At 41.4% G+C, this 14,407-nt stretch overlaps 1 protein-coding gene across 1 annotated transcript in view; it reads left to right on the forward strand.

Annotated features, from left to right (window-relative positions):
* Positions 1-14,407, forward strand: part of LOC136557458 (deubiquitinase DESI2-like) — a 50,698-nt gene that overhangs the window by 32,596 nt on the left and 3,695 nt on the right. Inside the window, exon 4 of the mRNA XM_066551318.1 lies at positions 486-627. Within this exon, the coding sequence (XP_066407415.1) occupies positions 486-627 (142 nt within the window). The remainder of the gene's footprint in view (positions 1-485; positions 628-14,407) is intronic.

The raw sequence follows: 14,407 nt of genomic DNA on the forward strand, positions 1-14,407 counted from the left end.
CCATGGCAGGGGGGCTTGACCTTGCCAGACCACTAGTTTATGTTGAGGGCCATTTTAGAGCAAGTGCTACTGAGTGAATATTGGGAGAAGCAATAGGTTTCTGCATAAAGTTTTCAGTCTGCTCCTTCCTGGCCCAGGGGACCCTCTCAATTGTGGAAAAAACATCTTCTCTTTTGTAATAGAAATTTATCTTCTGGGATGATGGGCAGAGTAGGAGCAGACCCCCAGAGCTGAGACTTCCCTGGTGGTGACCAAGAAGATCTCAGGACTGTTGTCTGTGTGATAACTTGCTTTGTGGAAAAGCTGTGAATATTACTGTGCCCTTCTGTTAGTCAGAGTCTCTGATAGCCTCAGATATGCATGTCCATAACATTTTAAGCCTGTCCTTCTTGCCAATAGCTGATAATTTCCTTCTCCTTTGATATGTATTGCACTTTTCACTGTATCTTTCTGTTCTTCCTGTTGTATGTTTTTATTTTAACTAGAGAATCCATTGCCTTGGGCACTACGGACTTCACAGAAGAGGATGTGGATAAGATTATGGAAGAGCTGGGCAAGGAATACAAAGGAAATGCGTACCACTTGATGCACAAGAACTGTAATCACTTTTCTTCTGCTCTGGCTGAGGTGGGAACAAATAGGGTTTATTTATTCATTTTTTACTGCTTCAGATCTGGAGTAATGTTCACAACAAGGGACCTGGGGTCAGCACACCCTTCCAGGTCAGAGCCCATAGCCAAATATTCTCTCTTTGCCCTTAATATTTTTGGAAGCCCTTTGCTGTTGAAAGGGATGGGATCAGAGATAGAGATGTGGAAGGTTTATCAGTGTTTGGTCCAAACTGTGTGGGAAAATAGGAGTGCTTGTAATTTGGTTCACTGAACAGGCGCTGAGCAGGAATTGAAAGGACAGACCTGGTTAGCATGCAAATGTGCATCATTTTTATTACAAACATAAATAACAGTGTATGATCTGCAAAGGCATAAAAATGGTTTATCAGTGTTCTGGAAACAAAACTTTGTAGTATTCAGAGAGTGGGCATTCTTTTTCTTTATTTAATCTGCACCATCCAAACCGATTAAAAAATAATTAATTTTCTTATGGACATCTTCGGTGCTTATTCCATGTTCTCAAAACCACTGTGAATTTTGAGAAATTATTACAACAGAGCTGTTATTTCTATTCAGAGACAACTGAAGCATAGAGAAACACAAATTTTATTCCATCTATCTGCTGATTTTGGGGTGTCTGATTTTTGATTCCCAAAGATGTGATTATTTTGGGGGGAAGTTGCCTTCCTCCTCAACTCCCAGATGAGCTGGTTAAAGTGTGTTTCAATTAAGATGTGAATATTCAACATTTGTGTAAATCTGATTTCCAGATTAACCCAGTGTCAGAAAATGATGGTAAAAGCAAAAATGGAAGTGATCTTTCATAAAAACTCTTTTGGTGCTTTCCATATTTGCTTTATGGAAAACTCAAGGAGAGAATATAATATGTCATGATATGGAAGGGTATCAGTGAAACTTTAGTTTCTCCCTCTGGAATCCTCATGCTAATTAATTACATGTCTCTTGCCTTTCTTCATCATATGGGGCAAGGGTCCTATTCCTCTTTTGCCACAAGTGTTCATTCATCCCCAAACAAGCCCATCACGGATCCCAAGTGAGATGTGTGGAAAAAGTACTGTATGACTTTGTAAGAAAAAAAACAATTGAATCTGAGAACCAGCAACTGATTTACAAGGGACCTACTTAGGCTCTTAGGAACACCAATTCTCTATTGGTTCCATCCTTATTAATTATATGTAGAGTCCTTTCTGCAAATGTTAGTAAATTAAAACAAACAGGAAGGAATTTAATTGGTAGAAACAGAGGATGAAGTTCCAAGCAGTACACTGAGCAAATCAATGTTAGTCACACTACTAATTTGGAATCAAATATCAAGTATTCTGTTTACTAAAACAGAAAATAGGAACTTTAACAATTATGAAGGAAACTCAGGAGAAAGCTGTGGGATTACTAGGAAAAGATGAACAAAGTCCTTTACCTGCAGTAGTGAAATAAAGTCACTGCTTACTATGTACTTTGAAAGGTAAAATGTCTGTCTTGTCTCTAAGCTATAAGCTCAAAGCCATTCTTCCTTGATTCTACTGCTACACATCAGTGAATCCCTCACTGCCCCTTCCTTGTCCAGCCTTCCTAACACAAGTAAAGAAGTCTTACAGAAAAACTAGTTATGTATTTTTAATTTTGTTTTCAATATGCTTTTAGTGGGCATCTTTATAGGAGTGGAGTTTAGGGTTAAGTTTTCCTGCAAGAGCTTTCTTGGTGGATTTAGAGCACTCATTCATTGCCCCATAACCTGTCTAGATTGTAAAGCAAAAGCCTGAATGGCTGGTTCTGACACTTCTGCTCCCAGGAGCAGAATTTTCTCGAGATTTACGTCAGTTTAAATAAGCCCTTCATAGGCAAGCAGGATTTTTTGTTGCTGTTGCTCTTCACATATGCCTGTGTTTATCAACTCGCTCTAATGCATTACAAATGCACACCCAGAGGAGCTGGACAGCAAGCCCAAGAGCAGAATGTCCTGGATGGTCTCTAGCACAGGGATACAGAAAATGGGAGGTGAAATTCTTATAAAAATAGCTGGTGGTATGACACTAAGCAAAAGTCCCAGCTATTCAATAAGCCTCCATCAGCAACATGAGGAATATGTGTGGCTGCCTTGCAATAGGTAGCCCCATCTATTCTGGTAAGTACAGTAATTGTGAAAATTTGGAGCTGAGTGAGAAGTAGCGTAGCTTATCTTGGGATACTTCTGACCTTGTGGAAGAAGTCTGCTTGAAATCTGTTGAGACAGAACTGGAAGTTTCTATTCTCAACATCTGAATGCTTTCTTTACTTCCCAGCCTAAGTGATTATTTTCTCTTCTTCTTCCTGTAGTTCCCATTAAAACTAAACAAACCAAAAATGACCCCATTGGGAAGCTCCAGTCCCTTCCGCACAGAACTACAAGACGCATCCTCAGAGTGCACAGAACATGATGACTACATGATGACTGGCTCACAAGCCTGCGTAGATAAGTGTCATCATATAGGCCAGAAAACAGAAATTATATTTGCTCTCAAAAATCAATTCTGAGATGCATCTCTTTAGTATTTGTATTGCTCTTTTCTTCAGACTCATCAGCTACGAATGAGTAATAATAACAACAGCAAAACTATTTAGCACCTATTATAGCAAACTTACGTGACAGTTAAAGACAGTAAACTGGAAAAATTTTTCAAAGAATTAAAATAAAAGATGTAGAAATTTTGCTCAACATAATGAAGCACTGGAACTAGGGTTTCATTCCAGCCACAAAAATAAAGATGCCAAGGATTTTGTGTGCAAATTCTCGATCTCTCTGTTGGCTGTAGCCCATCTGAAAGGTGATGCTATGGGTACCACAATGTCCTTTCACCACAGAGAGGGCTTGGGGTGAAGGATGCTTTTTAGCATGAAAGAGGGAATGCCCCTCTCTGCTCCCAACAGCCCTTTAGGCTCTTCTGCTTACAGGCATAAACCATTGTGCACAGTTAAGGAAAGGGTTGTTCTGAGCCTCCTGGGTAATGCCAGGCAGGTCACATCCCTGTGCTGTGCCAAAGTATCCCCCTCCTCGCATATTGGGTTCTTTGCTTCCTTAAAAAGGGGGTCTGAAATCTTGTGATGACAGCTCTCTCACCTGCCAGTGTTAGTTGCTTGGTTTTTGCATGCAAAACCAGAGACAGAGCTTTATAGCTGAGTGGTGATGTCTGAGTTAATGAGTGTTTAGACAGACCTGGCTGGCAGGCCTTGAGGGTTGTAGGCCCTGTGCTGGGGAGCTGTGTTCAGGCACCCTAATTTCCTCAGCTGGCTGTGGGTTTGCTAATACTAATTAGTGTCCATGCAGAGGTTGTCCCCGTGGCAGGGCCATGGGCTGGGAGGATAATGCCATCTGGTCTTATAGCCTGAGGGTAAATGTAGCCATGTGTGCTGCTGACTGGAGTCACAGTTCTGCAGAGAGAAAGGAAAGGAGGTGTAAGATTGGCCCTCCTTCCTGGATCAGCTTCCTCAGAATCATATTGTGAAAAAACAGTCACGTATCCAATTGCCAGGACTTGTAGGACAGGTTCCACATGCTGAGAAGGACTGCTGAAACCACACTTCATTTTCAGATTTTTTTTTGTTTTCTTTTCCTTTACCTGTGTTTTCTCAACAAAGAGAACATCCATTCAGAAATCTTCCATCTACATCTGTTTAGGAAACATTTTTTTCTGTCAAATTTGCATTTAATATGATGATGTCTTGGGTCTCCCCATGATAACTAGTAATAGTCTTTAAGAGCTACATGCAGGCTGACTGCTGATGGTTAGGGACATGTCTGGACCCGTGACTGCCACTCTGCCATTTGGCCATGCATCTTGAAAAATCCCTGGACTACCGAAGTGCAGCACAAAAACTCACTTTGCAGTGCAATTGCAGCCTCATTGTGTGCTGCTGTGGCATTGAGCCTCTCCCTGAATCCACACATCTCTTCTGAGTCTTCTGAACTTCCTGCCCACATCACTTGTAAGCTGCAAGGGGCTTTCTTTGTTACTCTCTCATTGCCACTTAGCTCTGAAGTTCCCTTACTCCCTACTGCACACTGTTGAGCATATTTAACTTGTTCAAGACTTAGTTCTCTCCCTGCTTTGCCAGTTCCCTATGAACTTTTAATGAGCAGCTATTGGAACAATGAGACATGGCTTGGTCTACTCACAAAGCAGCTTCTCTGGAAACAAAGAATGCTGCAGTTTTAGCTGCAGCAGTTCAGACTTCATTGTCTCTAATGCCATTTTATGGCAGCCTTCTCAGTAAGTGAATATGCTGCATGATCAAGAGTCTTTTCCTGTGGACTCTTCTTCACCAGGAACTTTGGGTTATTCAAGAAGTGAAGAACTACCAGAAAGTATAAGTGTCTGCACAGCATATTAATTAGTTTTGAAGGAAGTTCTGACATAAAGCAGGGCATAATTTCCTTATGGATAATCATAAGAAAGAAATCTGATGCACTCCCTGAGCATTTGCCCAGCTCCAGTTTAAGGTCACTCTATACACACCACTTCATACCCCTTTGCAGCCTCCCTTTACCCTCACCATCTATGTCAGTCTGAAAATATGAGGGGCCCTTGAGTCAAGCAGTCAAAATCTTGTCAAGGTGGCCTCAGCCACTTGATTCCTGCAACATGATGTCATGATACCTGCATTTATAAACCTCTTAAGCAAATTGTTTGTGGCTTAAAATGAAGAGGTTCATCAACTGGGATTAGCAACTTGCCTGCAAGAAGCTTACTACTTTCATATTGCTTATATTGACAGTCCCCAAAATCAAGCAGTATCATACTCTCTGGAGAAACTGTCCAAGAGGATGGGCAATCCCTTTGGAGGACTTATGCTTACAATTTATGCAAAGAAAAATCAGTGAAGCCATCATCATCAGATCTCAAACTTCAGGTCCTGTTCTGAGTTTATGTACTATTCTGTGCTTTAGTACTCCAGTGGGGTTTCATTCTGATTAAGTTATGCATGTGTGGGGAATTCAGTTAGGACTATGTCAAGATTGGAAAAAGCCCTTCTGTTTGATCATCTGTTTTAAGTTACTTTGTGCCTAACAATCCCCTGCAATCCTCCCCAATGTACACCTACAGCATTACGTTCAAAGGGCCCTTCAAGTAATTGCAAAATATTTATGTTCTTTATGAGTTGTCCTGGCTGATGAAAAAGACTGTTTAAATTCTGCCAGATGGTAAAAAATACTGGCTTTTGAACATTAGAAAAACATTTTAAAACCAAGAGAAAAGGCTAAAATAATTAGTTCTTTCCATAATGTGAACTGTTGAATTTCCTGATGCTTTTAGAACATGGAGATGTGAGATAGAAAAATGACCGAAGTTACAAATTGCTCTAAAGAAGACAAGAAGGAAGGGAAAAGCCAAACTCAAATTCCTGTACTGTAAGTTCCCTTGCAAGGTCTGGAGGTCTTAGGTCCTATCCTTGCCACTGCTTTGCAGAAGCACTGGTCGCTACAGCAGCAGGCCACAAGAAGCTGTGATGTGATGTGCCAATGACTTTCAATTATACAGTTTGTCACCAAGTCTGTTCTTTGGATATGAGTTAGGGAGGAGCATGCAGACACAGGGAATGGTGAAATTGCTGTCAGAAGGCTCTTTTCAGTACAAGACCACAGCTCATAGTTTCCCTGCAAACAGAATTCGGACTTGGGGAAGGCAGCTCCTGGGTGAGGCAAAAGCACACCTGGCACAGCTTGTGCTTCCAAACACACATAAAGGTGGATGGTTGACTGACAGGGTTTGAGTTTGGGAATGTAAGAATCTGAGCCCTTTGGATGGGTGGGCATATGCTGAGTGTACAGTGCCTGAGAATAGCTTCTGCCCAGGAGATAGCAGCAACTAGAGGTTCAGAGGGAGGATGAAGGTTTACTGCTTTGAGGTTCTTCTCCAGTCTGGTGATATTCCTTAGTGCTGAGTGTAAGGATCATACATGTCACAGGATCTTAAAGACTCTGAAAAAGCTTTTGCTTCTTAGCCCATTCACAAACAGAAGACAACTCATTTGACTTCTCACCAGCAATTTTCTATGCTTCTGCAGCATTCTAAATAAGCTGTGGAGCTGTGTTCTTACCAGAGTGACGACAGTTGCTACAACACATCTCAGAAAAGGACAAACCGCCATGGGAAGAGAGAAAAACACCTCTGAATCAGCACCATAACTGGATGATAAGCGAAATGACTCAAGGAAACCACTCCTCTCCTTTCATTAATGTGATTATTGCCAAGCAACTATCCCTATTTAAGGAAACCCTCCAGTACCTTGCTATTGGACATACAGCACATCATTATCAAAGAAATGTGGCTTCTGAGCATCAGGGAAGGCAGCCCCTTTTATTCCCCAAAAGCCTTAATAGTGGTGGGAAAGCAATGAAGTCACTGGGTCTTATGGGGCCTTTTGGTAACATATGAAGTTGATGCTCATTATAATTAGAAAATTAATTGAGAGGCAGTGGTTTGATTTGCCCTAGAAATTGCTGATGCTGGAGCTTTACCTGAGGATGGCAGTGGCAAAAGGTTTTATTCTTGTATGACATCTTCTTGAAAGAGGAATGATCTCTTTTTGATTTGTATGAGTAATTTATCTTAAGTACTGGAGAAGATCAAAACCCTCTGTATACCCTGAGAAACACTTGAATGGTCTGGTATGAATCCCCTCAGAATTTATGAAAGCAGGACCTCACTACATCACTGAAGGGTGATGAGGCACTGTCAAAAATCCCTATTTGCTTCCCAAATTACTTAGTCTTTCTCTTAAACCCAGAAAAACCTATTAAAAAAGATCAGACCCAACTGTGAAATTAGTGCCCACATTTGATCATTTTTCAGAAGGCGTTTTAAGGTCATTTGGATTTCAGGAATCAAAAACTCTTTGGGAAAACATATTGGTATCTCATTATCCAGCTTCCTTTTGTACCTACTGCTCCTTTTCACCCCTTTACTGCTTTAAATAGTAAATGTTTCCTTATTGCTCAGCATTTCTTGATCCAAATGATTGGATCTAAAGGGCTCAAAAATGCTATCTGGACAAATAGTTAAAATTTGAACTCATTATTAAAGTTGAACTAGGATTTTTGGAGTAAACCAGGTATTCAAAAGCAGAGCCTTTTAGAAGGATTTGATAGTTTTAATAAAACTATTGCTAGGATGTTTTGTTCAAACAGAACTTCTAGCTGATGAGACATTCACAACTAACTGAAAGGGAGAAGATTGCTGAGGTGCAGGAGAGCAAGTTGGACTAAGGATTTATTTACCTTTTGTCCTACATTTCAGGAAAAGTTCTCCTGAATATCAGCCACAAGATGTTCTGAAGTAGGGAATCCCTCAGCCTCTCCTGTGGGAACTCTCCTACCTTAATTATTTACATAAACAGGGAGATAACACATTTCAGCAGAAGAAGTGAGAGGTCTAAATTGGAAATTTTGTCTTTGTTGTTTTAGAAGCTCATTTTGAAGTTGTAGAATTTTCAGAAGTTTCTATAAAGAGATTATTTTTGAGAATTGGTGATCTTGAATCACCTGAAGTGGCCTTGGAAAATACACCTGGGGGTTAACAAAGTGAGCTGGGCCTATCCTTTGTTAACAAAGGAGAGAAAGAGAGTCTTCTAAGTATTTGAGGTTGCTGAAATCAGCCTTTGAAAATTCTTTAGCATCCTAGATGAGGCTGGATCCTAGAAGGCAGGGATTTTGAACCCTGTCCAAATAGTTTGCAGCTAGAGCTGCAGCACTACAATGCTCAGCCTGGGAAGTAAATAGGTTCCAGTCTCCTGAAGTCACCAGGACTCTCAAATCAGCCTAAAAGGATAGTTTCCAACAGGAAATACCCTGAAGATTAACAGGTAGAGTCTGCACAGTGGATTCTGGTGGTTACTGAGGAGTGCAGCAGGCATCTAGCATAATTAATGTCAGCACCACAGGGATATTATTAAACCTGCATGCCAGATGGAAATGCTTGGTAAAGCCACACACCTCAACCTCCTTGAGAGGCAGGGGATGTCCTGGTGCAATCAAGTTTGCTTGCAGGCAGATCACTGGGCCTAGGATGGGTGCTAGGGCTTCTTTACCCCTTCCTTTGTATTATTGGTAGAGATCTGTTCTATTGATAATAGCAGAGGGAGGCATTGTCATTGTATGTCAGTGTGATAGCAGGAAATACGCATCTCTTGTAACTGCAGTGCAGCAGAAGACATCTCTGTGATTGGCTGTACAGCTGTGTCTGGTGTATACTTCCCTGATGGTGTGGCTGTCCCAGCTGTCCTTTGTCAATGTGGCTGGAGTTTTGGTAGAACAGAGGGATTGTATTTTACTTGTGGAGAGTGTAGAGTTGTGCTGAAGTCACAGGAGATGGTTGTCAGTACTTATTATTTTCTCTTTGAATATTCTCCCATCCTTTTTCAGCAAAACTGGCAGCACATAACAAACCTACATCAGAATCCTGCTTTCTTCAGAAAAGCTTGACTTTCAGCAAATTCTCTGAAATACGGCAGGTTTGCTGAGTCAAAGATCAAATGAGAGCAGTTTTTTAATCATCTGTGAATAATTCAAGACTAAAGCTTTTCAGGTCCATCCCCAGGCATATGTGACTTCTTATCATAAAGTTATTCAACTCTAGGAAGCTCTCCTTAGCCTGAAAGCTATCACAGAGAAAGGATTAAACACCAGAGAAAAGGAGGTTCAGGTGGCATTTTTGAGTCACAGTCAAAAGCAGCAAAAGCTTTTATAAACGAACCTTTAGCTAATCCTAAGTAGACAAATAATGCTGATGTCTTCCTTAGTCAACAACTGCTTTTCAGTTGCCTCTGTTGCAGAGGAGGTAGGTGTATTGTTGAGTGAAAATCTATGTGCAATTCTGTTAATGGCAGGGGAGACAATGCTCCAAACAGACATAAAAGACAGAAGAAAATGAAGAAACAAACAAACAGCCACAGGACATGAAAGAACATTAGGAAAGCTTTATTTCCTGGTGCCTGAGCCAGTCCTCAGTGAAGTTGATGGAAAGGCTTGCATCATTGCAGCAGCCTTTGAGTGTTGTTAGCTCCATGGAGAACAGGCGGTGTTTGTTTTCTGGTTTTTAGCTGCCACATATGTTTAAAAGAAGCTTATTTATAAAGATGCCCTGCACCCATAAATTTATACTCATGGTTTCAGATGGATGTGATTTTTCATCTTGCTTCTGCCTGTATGCATCCATAGTTTTGACTGCATACAGTTAATATACTGCTGTATTGCATTCCTGATGTGGTGTCTCTGCAGCAGTAAAACATTTCTAGGTGTAGGTTGTGTATAAGTTGACATTTATGAAGTCGTTGGGAATTCCTTAGAATGAAGGTTTCTATAAAAATATTTTTCCCCCACTGTTAAGCTCTTTAGTCTTGCTATCCTGAATAGCCCAACAAAAATTACTACTGGGATTACTTTTTATTATGCACTTTTCAGCTCTCAGTCCATTTTATTTCCCCATTTATCTATTTGTGCAAGAGAATAATATGAATTGGCAGGTAATTTGAAACTGAAATCAACACCCCTAAATGGCAAGATTTTAGCACATTATTTCAATTTTTGGAAAAAGGTCTGATTTTGTTGTGATATATACCTCTGCAACTATTTAGGTTTTCCCTATAATGTGATCCATAAAAGTGAAGGTATTTTAAGAGGAAATTTAACAAAAGAAAAATATCTCTCTGGGGCTGGTGTAAATGTGGTGGGTTTATCACCTATTTTATTTTATCTGCTTTTTGCATCTGTCTTACCAAATTGAAACCCCTGCTTTCTTATCTTATAAATGAGCATAATATCTTGGGGCTAAGTTAGTTCACACTGTCTGGGGAATTCATTCCTAGTCACACCCTCATGGAGCCTTTGAGTCTCTGTGTGTGCAAATGCCTGAGAACAGTGCCTCCTTTCCACAAATGAAAATGGCAAAAAATACCCCTGTCCTTTTGACCCCAGCCCAATGATAAATGAGAAGTGTGAGGAGTTTAATGAACTGTTTGAATATGTTGAAAGGCTTTTGAGACTGGAACCTTTTGCTTAGGAGTCCTGCTAACAATCATACAGAAGAACTTTCTCAATTTCTCAGAGTTCTTGTATTCTCCCTCCTCATTGTATCTCCATCTGCAGCAATCTGCTTCTCAATGATGTTAGGAAACAAGGCTTGAGACTGAAACACAAGAGTTTTCTGGTTAGCTATGCAGGAAAAATAGACACTCTTAATGTCTGTCCCTCTATGCATATGGGCTGGCCTGGTCATGCTCAGCATGTCCACAACACTTGAAAGGACCTTGTTAAGCAGCAGCTGTTCTCAGCCAGTGCTCTTGAAACAGCATCTGCTAGGAGAAGGCAATTCCTCTTCATGCCAAATTGCAGTTGTTCATTCATTTGGTGGGAGATTCTTTATTTTAAATGACATTAACAAGCCCAAACTCAATTATACCCAGTTTTCCCTAAATGGTCATCTGTTATGAGGCCACTTGCTACCTCCCCTATCACCCTGCAGCTGTTGGCTGTACTTACAAGTGCTCGTTACAAAGACCTTCACGCTCAAGAGGGCACTGCCATGCTCCAGTGTTGGTACATGACTAATCAGTGATGCCACTCAGAATCCAGCTCTCAGTGTGGATCAACAAGATGTCACAATTGCAGCCACTGTCTCTCCACTGGTGGCTGGCCAGTGAAGCTGAAAGAGTGCTGTGAGTGCTGAGGTGCTATGAGCCAGCTGTCTCATTTGACCCAGAGCTACCTACCCCATCATCTGTGCATGCACACCGCTGCAAAAAGGCAACTCTGTCCTTCTACCACATGTCCACAGAGGTGACTGACATGCTTCTAACTAGCTTCACAAGGGGAGCAAGACTATGGCAATGTGCCCCCTCTGTTGACAGAGTGACAAAATTATCCTTCGTCCCCTTAAAAAGGAAGTAAGCCCAGAAGTTTCTCTCCTCAATTAGGTGAAAAAACATCTCATAGGACCCGGGGGACTTCACCTCATACTTAAGGATAACTAATTGGACAGGAGCCAAAAAGTCCCACCTGAGGAATTTACTAGGAAAAGAAGAGAAGAAACTAATCGCTTTTCTGAGTGTTTTACCAGGGGCAAAGACTCTTGCACCTGGCTCGGTTTTTCTCTGTAAAGGGTTTTGTTATTTTGCCTTTTATTAAAACCTTTTTGTTTCCAACACTACCACAGAAGCCATCCTGCTGATTTTATGCCTTCTAAGGTAGCTGAGCTATCTTGGGTGTGAAATGTATCTCCAAGAGCTTATGAGACCTGGCTCAAGGAGACTCATATTTCACAAGACCATAGGTATTAGTTCCTCCTTTCAATGCTTTCCTTTTTTCTTCACTCCTGGCTAGTCTCAGATAGATGGTGCAGATGATACCTCTACTTTACAACACCCACGGTCCTAGAGAAGAGCTGTAGGAGTTGCAGAACAAAAAAGGATTGCATAGGAGAATGGAGGCATTTCAGGCAGTTGCTTAAAATAATTTAAAATTCCTTTGACTTGGCTGCTACCTCCCTGACTTTGACTCAGGCTGCTACCTCCCAGAACATAGCTTCATTACTGAGCTCATTTATCCTCATCTACAGTTTCTCAGCTATAGCCTTTCCTCTGTAAGTCACAGGCCATTCCTGGCTCTGCTGAACGTGTGCTGCAGGCAGCTTTACAGCTCAGTGGCACTTTATCTATTCTGTGTGAAAATACAGATTCCCAAAGGCTACTTGAATTCCCTAGAGTAGAAACTGTAATTTTTACACAGTAAGTATAATATAAATCTGTTTCAAGCAATTGATCTAGCATGCCAAGTCCACCAAGGTGAGACTGTACCTTCAGGTGTGTTGTGAAGGTGGTTATGTCCGTTCCTTCTCACAAATTTTATTTTCAGTGTACACACTATGTGCAGCAGCTGACTGAGGTGCAGAGCTAATAGGTATATTCCTTGTTGATGCACTCAAATTCCCTCAACTCTGCCAGCAATGGGCAGTTATGCTACCAGGTTAGTTTTTGTGAGGTGGCAAAAAAGATGTCCCTGTGTGTTGGGTTACTGGTTTATTCTGGATGTGTCAAAGAAGGACACGGATTGAATTGCCATTTTCTCTTTCCACATATGTGTTTTGGCTGCTCTAGCACAGCCTGCAGGCCTTGCCTGAGCAGATATGCTGGTTTGCATCTAATGGCCTTTTTCTGAAATTATGATCAGGAATAATAAATTCCTACACAATAAACCTATGCTGTATTGTGTAGTCCTTGTAGGAGCCATTTAATGCAAATACTATAATGATTCCCCTGTAGTTCTAAAGCCTTTGCTCTTAAATTGCTCTGAGGTGTGTGTTAGACTCCTCAGGTGCCAATAAAACCCCTCTGCATTCTTTAAGAGACACCAAGGGGAATTCTGTAGAGTAGCTCAAATGGATCCATGCCCCATGTGGACTCCACCTCATCTTTAGCAAGGCTGCTAAGTGGAAGAGGTGGTGGGTGCTTCAGCAGATGTTCAGCACTGAACTCTCCAAGCCTCAGTTTGAAGATAAGAATTGAAGTAGTTAGTTTGTATTGTTTGTATTGAGGAATGTTATGTTGCTTCTGTTCATCTTGATTTTCATGGATTGGAGCACTACATGGATTGGAGCCCCTGAGAGGGCTCACTTACAAAAAATATCCTCAGTGCCTTGAGTTATACTTCCATGCGTGGTTTGAATTGCCCCAGTTGCATCATCCAGCACAGCACAGAACCTATTACATTTGAGAGCTTTCTCTTAGGATCTACAACCGATCAGCTTTTCTCTATATTTTGAAAGGGGCTCATCCTGTTAGACTATCTCAGATAATGTCTAGCCTATTCCCATAGAACCAAAGCCCTCTCAAAATGCAGCACATTGATAACATTGCCTTCTAAAAGGCAGGAGACTCAGGAAATCTTCCATTGCTGGATGGCATTTCAGCCCATATGGCCCAGCTGCTAGGCTGTTCCTCTGCCCACTGCAAAGCTTTACAGGGAAATGTTAAAGCCTTGCCCAGCAGGGACAGGTAGCTCCTAGGATACTTAGGGGAGGAGAGAGGGTGCAGGGCAGTTTGTACATTTTAACCAGTTTGTACATTTGACTGTTTAGTGCAAAATGGTACAGCTTAAGATATTTGGAGGATATTTCCATATCCCAAATTAGTTGTTTCCTGATGAGTTGAAATCCTGGTGTGGATTTGACAGTTGTCTAGAAAAAGCACCCAGACTGTCAGGTCCCATTTCTCCTGCCCATTTGGCTTCAGCCATGGATGGCTGAATGGCTGTTTCCACTTGACTCTGCAGGTGCCAGCTGGGTCACTCACAGTTCTCACACAGGGTCCCCAGAAGCAACTGCAGCTATGGGAGACTTGGCTTTCTGGCAGCTGGCGCTGCTCAGTGGAAGCTGCAAGTACGTGCAGCCTTCACCCAAGTGCCTGAAGCAAGAACTGGTCTGCAATCAGAAGTTGTGCTTGCTGCAATTTCTGACCTGTAACAGTTTATTATTTATTTACATCTCCTATCAGAGTTAGGACCTTACATACCACAGAGAAGTTCATCCCCTTCAACAGAGAAAACCCCACTTCTTTGACAAAAAAAACCCAAAAAACCATGTGAAATTTTCAACTCTAAAAACATCTGAAAAAGGGTTCTGCTGATGGAAACAATGGGTGGTAACAGCATTCAGTGAATTTATTGTTCCAGTGAGTGGTTTTCAGTGCAGAATTTCTCAGAAGAGCTGCAGTAGGTAATTTTTCTGTGACTTCATATGCAGTTGGAAAAC

The sequence above is a fragment of the Molothrus aeneus genome, chromosome 6 (assembly GCF_037042795.1).
Source record: "Molothrus aeneus isolate 106 chromosome 6, BPBGC_Maene_1.0, whole genome shotgun sequence".
Taxonomy (NCBI): domain Eukaryota; kingdom Metazoa; phylum Chordata; class Aves; order Passeriformes; family Icteridae; genus Molothrus; species Molothrus aeneus.